The sequence below is a fragment of the Sinocyclocheilus rhinocerous genome, unplaced genomic scaffold (assembly GCF_001515625.1).
Source record: "Sinocyclocheilus rhinocerous isolate Xijiao unplaced genomic scaffold, SAMN03320098_v1.1 scaffold1965, whole genome shotgun sequence".
Lineage (NCBI taxonomy): Eukaryota > Metazoa > Chordata > Actinopteri > Cypriniformes > Cyprinidae > Sinocyclocheilus > Sinocyclocheilus rhinocerous.
This window is the reverse complement of record NW_015625577.1, coordinates 1,107,613-1,114,336: the sequence shown is the minus strand read 5'-3', so window position 1 is coordinate 1,114,336 and position 6,724 is coordinate 1,107,613. Positions and strand designations below refer to the sequence as shown.

General features: G+C 35.9%; 1 protein-coding gene across 1 annotated transcript in view; it reads right to left on the bottom strand.

The window, feature by feature from the left end:
* vwde (von Willebrand factor D and EGF domains) overlaps positions 1–2,634 on the bottom strand; it is a 20,630-nt gene extending 17,996 nt beyond the window's left edge. The window contains exons 1-3 of the mRNA XM_016568239.1: positions 2,463–2,634; positions 720–910; positions 379–610 (exon numbers count right to left, since the gene is read on the bottom strand). Of these exons, the coding sequence (XP_016423725.1) occupies positions 379–610; positions 720–910; positions 2,463–2,541 (502 nt within the window). The 5' untranslated portion in view covers positions 2,542–2,634. The remainder of the gene's footprint in view (positions 1–378; positions 611–719; positions 911–2,462) is intronic.
* Between the last annotated feature and the right edge of the window lie 4,090 nt (positions 2,635–6,724).

Genomic DNA, 6,724 nt, shown 5'->3' with positions numbered 1-6,724 from the left:
GGCCATCTGACCAATCAGAGCAGAGCAGGCTCACGGAAAGGCGGGGTTTAGAGAGACTGAATCTTTGAACTGCTTCGAACGAATCGTTTGAGAATCGCTGGAAAATGAGGTGATATTAAATGCATATTTTGAGAAAAGGAAAGCGTTTTTTTTTACCTTGCATGCATGTAATCCTCTTGTAGGAGACTCCCAAAACAATATTAGGAACCTTAAAAATGGCATAATAGGGGCACTTTAAACACTACCAAACTTTCAAAAATGATGATTTCTGGATGATATTTTACAGCTTTTAGGATGCATGATACAGAACCAAAGGATAATTATACTAATAAAGTGAATCTCATAATTTCAGACACTCATTGAGGTTCATTGACTTGCCTTCAGCGCAATATCCCATGCATCCTTGCGTTGGTTGGAGTAAGTACACATAAAATTCCCCGCAATTGCGGACGGTGACAGGCAGGCGAAAAAGACAGCAGTCTTTACTAGCGCTTCCGAGGAACTGCCAGGTAGCGCAGGCTGTCATCTGCTTCACCTCTAGAGGGCGAGGGAGAGTCTCTCCTTCGGCCAGAGAGAGCCACACTGGGGCTTGTGTTCCACAGTGATTCACCTGTATGGGTTACCGTCATATAGAAGCATGGGTCATTAAGTCGTAACATAAAGAAGACATTGTTCAGCAGGCTGGGCTGGACCGATTACACAGATGCACTGTACTGTACCTCCACACATTTGGTGGGCATACGGGCCGGCTTATCAAATATCTGGAACTGATACCATCCGGGAGATAGTGAATGATCACAAACGAGCTCCTGCAGGGCAGACTGGAGCAGCTGCTGGGAGCTGAATCTGGTGCTTCGGTACGGGCTCTGAAGAACAGTATAACCCCCACGACTGCATTCAGGGATTTCCCCTACAAAAATACACACAATCACACACTTAGTGTTGCTCAAAATCACACAAAATAGAAAATGCCAATACCAGAGCACTGAGACATTAAAATAAATTAATGAGAAAAATCTGATCTTCATTAAAAACTTATTTAGACAACAACTCAAAAGTCTGGGGTTGGAAAATTAAGATTTTTTAAAATGTTTTTGAAAGAAGTCTCTTATGCTCGCCATTTATTTGACTGAAAATACTGTAAATATTAGAAAATATTATGAAAATTTGAAATAACTGCTTTTTTAAAAATCTATTTTAAGATGTAATTTATTCCTGTGATGGCATAGCTGAATTTTCATTGATCTTTCACAAATCATTCTAATTTGTGGATTTGGCGCTCAAGGAACATGTCTTATTATTATCTATGTTGATTGATAATTATTTGATTAATAGAAAGTTCAAAAGTTTTAAAGAAAGTACAAAATTTTTTCGATTTTTAAATCTTACTGACTTACTGAATGGTAATGAAGGTAAAATAAGTTCTGCACACTTTTTGTCACAAAAATTAATTATTATTGGAAAAATTAGATTAAATTACATGAATGTCATTAAATAAAAAACATCAAACCAAATGGCATCTGCAAATGAAAGACACTCCTTTCTCAAAACTAGTGTCAATTTCAAAGCAAACGTCTCATGTCACTTGAAAAACGAATGACAGAAACATCTCCTTAGCAAGAACCAACAATGAATTTGAGAGTAATTCAAGCTCTTAATGGCCTCAGCCCAGTAATGGCTACCATTGCAGCCCAATGAGACACTGAGATCATCACCTATCTGTTTTTGGCAATAGAATTAGAGGACACAGATGACAAGCCAGGCTCAGCCGCAAAGACAACATGCTGCTTGAACATCCAAGATGGATCTGAAAGAGCCAAGTATTTTTTCCTCTATATATTTACTGTACGACTTGGATGCGTTGTGCTACCAGTGCTATCAGTCTACATGAGGAGTCAGAAAGTCTCTGAACCCAATTATGAAGATGTTGTATATGCCTAAACTAAAACTAAGCAGGAAACAGCTGGTAAGATGCATCAGAGTGAATAAAACTGGGTAAAATGAAATAAAATCAAATTGGGTCACTGAAAACGCAAGTAACTGCATTGCATGCATGACATGGCAAGTCATGTGATGTCAACAAGGCGAGGAGGCGACCCGCTCCATGTAAAATAAAACATCTTTTTTTTAAAGACTGAAATGTCTTCAGTCTTCATCTCATGCGAATGCACATAATTTTACTAATATTTCTCAAAATTACCACTGATTTATTTTTGAGTAAAACTTTTTTAATTAGCAAACAATGTACTGAGGGCACCTTTAAGTGTGATCATACAAGGTAATTAATAAATTGATATATTTTTTATATATAATCATGATTTAGCCTATTAAATAATAAATATAATTTTCTAATTCGAATAAATTACTCTCATTGCTCTCAGAAATAAGGCAACCAAAACTGTTGCCCAAAATCTACGTAACCATAGCTTAGTCTAAGGCAGAATGTTTATCGATCGACTTACCTTTCTGACAACTGACAGTTTTGTTTAAAAGAATAAATATAAAAGCGATGAAATACTCCATACAGACGTTTAGACGCATTTCCGTCTCTAAAGCTCTTTAGAAAGCCTCTAAGAGCGTGTCCAAAGCAATAACAAAATCCAGATTAATATCCCGAACGATATGTCGCGAAATGAAAGCTGTTAAAAAGAACATTTGATATGTCTTCAGCGCTTTTGAGGCGAACAGCGTGTTTCATGGGCTCCTGTCCAGACCACACACACCTCCTCCCGCTGGAGCATCTCGAGCTAACTGTCCCATACTGCAGTCTTCGCATAATATTTCACACATAGCCTACATATTTTAATCCTAACCTTTTCAGTTAAATCTACTAATAAAAAGGTGTACTGTAGTGTGTTGATATGACTATGATGAACGTGAATTTGTAAACAACGTCCCTAACTGTGGCATTTCCTCCACAACTACAATTAATTTTGGCACGAATAAAGTTCTTTAAAAAATTGTGTAGCTACTTGTTTACAAGTAGGCCTAAAGAGTAGGCTACTTCTATAATGAAGAGTAGGCTTTGCTTGAGATGAAATGAGACGTGATATTTTTATATTTAGCCTATTTATTACGTATATTTAAATAGGCTACGTATTTATTTTCAACCAAACTTTATAATAGCCTACAATGAAAAACATACATTACAACATATGAAATTAGACGTAGCAAGACAAGGGAGGCTGGAGCATTTAAGGCCTATAAAAATGTTCAAAATGTAATTTTCACCACAAAATAAATATAACAGAAAATTTTAGATGTAGTGCAAATGTCTGTGACTTTTGTTTGTTGTTAGTAAAGCGTTTTCAAAAGAGTTTTCTAAAAGTCCACAGGGCTAGAAGTGCCCACAGATGAAGAAACACCCAATAACAATTAATTTTATTGTCCCGTGATTTGCAGAATTCATCTTCCTTCCAGTCTGAATAGAGAAGCAGATGGTAATATTGTCTAGTCTACGTTTTTTTAAAGAAAACATGGCTGTTTTTCTCTTCTGTGTACCTTTCATCTCTTAATATGTGGTGTAATGACAAGAGAATATCCATCATGTACCTACAGTAGCCTATTAAATATAGGCTAGTAAATTAATTGCAGCCTTCAAAGTTTAAGTTCATGCAATACCCGCTGCTGTTAGTTGAATTATTATGGCAAGCTACCAAATCAACAAGTTATGGCTCTGCTTATGTTGATCAACAGCTTTCTAATTAAACACTGACCTTACTGAGCATTAACAATAATTATTCTTCACGGACTGTCCATTGCTGGGCTGCTTATATCAACATAATGATAATCAGCCAAAGTTCTGCTCTGAGAAAGTTAAACACAATCTGTTGTGTGATGCCTGCGAGACTTTGTGAAGGAATCACATAACCAGAGGCCATCTGTTAAACTGTTTTTATCAAGGGCGTGCCACTCCTTCTCAAAGAAGATGTGAATAACATTCACGGGATGAAGACTGAGCACTGGCATAACACCATATGTTTCTCTACGAGAGGTGTTGACAGTCTGTATGAAATAATTCAATTCTTTCTCCAAACTGTATATTTTTACTGAATGATACTCATTAGGCAGAACGAAACCTCAACATATTCCCAGTGTTTTTACTTTGATATGGATAAAAGGGGTTAATGCAGTAAAACAGCTGTGACACCTAATGAGAAAAGCAGATGGTAAACAGTCATCAGTGGCAAGACTTTTCCATGATCTAAAGGTGTGATTAGCAATCAATATAACACAAAGTCTAAATGCTGCAAATGTATAAAAAAGAACTAAAGTGCTGGAAACAGGAAAGTAAATGATTTAAAGGAATAGTTCACCCACAAATGAGAATTCGTACTTACCTTCATGTTGTTTTAAACCTGTATGCTGTTATTTTCTTATTCTGGAATATAAAATTATCATTTTTGTCCCCATATAATGACAGTGATCATGCTCCAAAGGTAATAAATTATACCATAAATTTAAGTAAGTACATTTAAAATGAAAGAAGATGGAAAGTCAACACAAAACATCAATATAAGTAAAAGCTAACGTGGTCTTCTGAGGCTTTTGTAAAATGAATATAAACCTCTGAGACTGCAGAGGACTCAATAGTCCATCTAGTCACTTGAAATGATCATTTGTGCTTTTTGTAATGTATATGACGGAACTAAGAGGAGTGTGAATTGTAAACTTTTACAAGGATGCTCTTGCTCTTTAAGCTCTTTAAGCTAAAAAGCACTTTTCCATTGTTCAGCTTCAAAGTTTAAGTTCATGCAATACCCGCTGCTGTTAGTTGAATTATTATGGCAAGCTACCAAATCAACAAGTTATGGCTCTGCTTATGCTGATCAACAGCTTTCTAATTAAACACTGACCTTACTGAGCATTAACAATAATTATTCTTCACTGACTGTCCATTGCTGGGCTGCTTATATCAACATAATGATAATCAGCCAAAGTTCTGCTCTGAGAAAGTTAAACACAATCTGTTGTGTGATGCCTGCGAGACTTTGTGAAGGAATCACATAACCAGAGGCCATCTGTTAAACTGTTTTTATCAAGGGCGTGCCACTCCTTCTCAAAGAAGATGTGAATAACATTCACGGGATGAAGACTGAGCACTGGCATAACACCATATGTTTCTCTACGAGAGGTGTTGACAGTCTGTATGAAATAATTCAATTCTTTCTCCAAACTGTATATTTTTACTGAATGATACTCATTAGGCAGAACGAAACCTCAACATATTCCCAGTGTTTTTACTTTGATATGGATAAAAGGGGTTAATGCAGTAAAACAGCTGTGACACCTAATGAGAAAAGCAGATGGTAAACAGTCATCAGTGGCAAGACTTTTCCATGATCTAAAGGTGTGATTAGCAATCAATATAACACAAAGTCTAAATGCTGCAAATGTATAAAAAAGAACTAAAGTGCTGGAAACAGGAAAGTAAATGATTTAAAGGAATAGTTCACCCACAAATGAGAATTCGTACTTACCTTCATGTTGTTTTAAACCTGTATGCTGTTATTTTCTTATTCTGGAATATAAAATTATCATTTTTGTCCCCATATAATGACAGTGATCATGCTCCAAAGGTAATAAATTATACCATAAATTTAAGTAAGTACATTTAAAATGAAAGAAGATGGAAAGTCAACACAAAACATCAATATAAGTAAAAGCTAACGTGGTCTTCTGAGGCTTTTGTAAAATGAATGTAAACCTCTGAGACTGCAGAGGACTCAATAGTCCATCTAGTCACTTGAAATGATCATTTGTGCTTTTTGTAATGTATATGACGGAACTAAGAGGAGCGTGATTTGTAAACTTTTACAAGGATGCTCTTGCTCTTTAAGCTCTTTAAGCTAAAAAGCACTTTTCCATTGTTCAGCATGTTCTTATTGTACCTCAAGACCAATCAGCAAAAGGGTTGTCCTTCCAGCTGGACATCTGACAATGTGCAATGGACAGTTTGTGTTAAGAGCTTTTGCTCTTTTAAAACATGACCCCATAAATCCCAGCTGTGACCTTTGACCTACTGGTTCAGCCACTTACAGTCTTGAGTTTGGTTCTGTCAGCTCTTTTCTTCTGTTCTGGAACTTTCATGTAAAGTTTATAGAGTATGTAGTCGAAATCATAGTCGAGGTCAAGTCAATACCCTCCACTCTAACGGTACAGGTTTGAAGGCGTTTTATTATGATAAGCGCTTAATCTTTAAGAAAACTTTTTCTGGTCTGTTAGTGAAATTTTATATGCTCATAATGTATTCACAATATGTTAGCTTTATCTGTTTTCTTCATCTATTCCCATCCCCAACCGTGAAAGATGATATAAAAATGACAGCAAATTATTGCTTTCCAGTGACTACTGCCTTTATTACAGAACATTATAGGCTACAAAATTATGCTTTATCTCGATTAGTTATTGCTTTACCGTTCTATAAATTATGTGATTTTGTAGATGTTTAAGAGGATTGGACAACGGAAATCGAGAGAGTTGGTGTCTTTAAATGAGTTGTTTGCTGACCTCTGCTGGTTTTGATTTGAAAGTACAATTTTAACTTTTGCATCCCTTATAAAACACAAAAGCAACTTGCAAAATACTTAACATTATTTAAACACGAGTAATTTCATTCAGAATGCCAAAATGAGCATGAAAGAAATAAAATATGAACATGTCCTATTTGCTGCATTTGCTAAAAACATTAGAAAGATTTAATAGCCTATAACCCCCCCCCCCA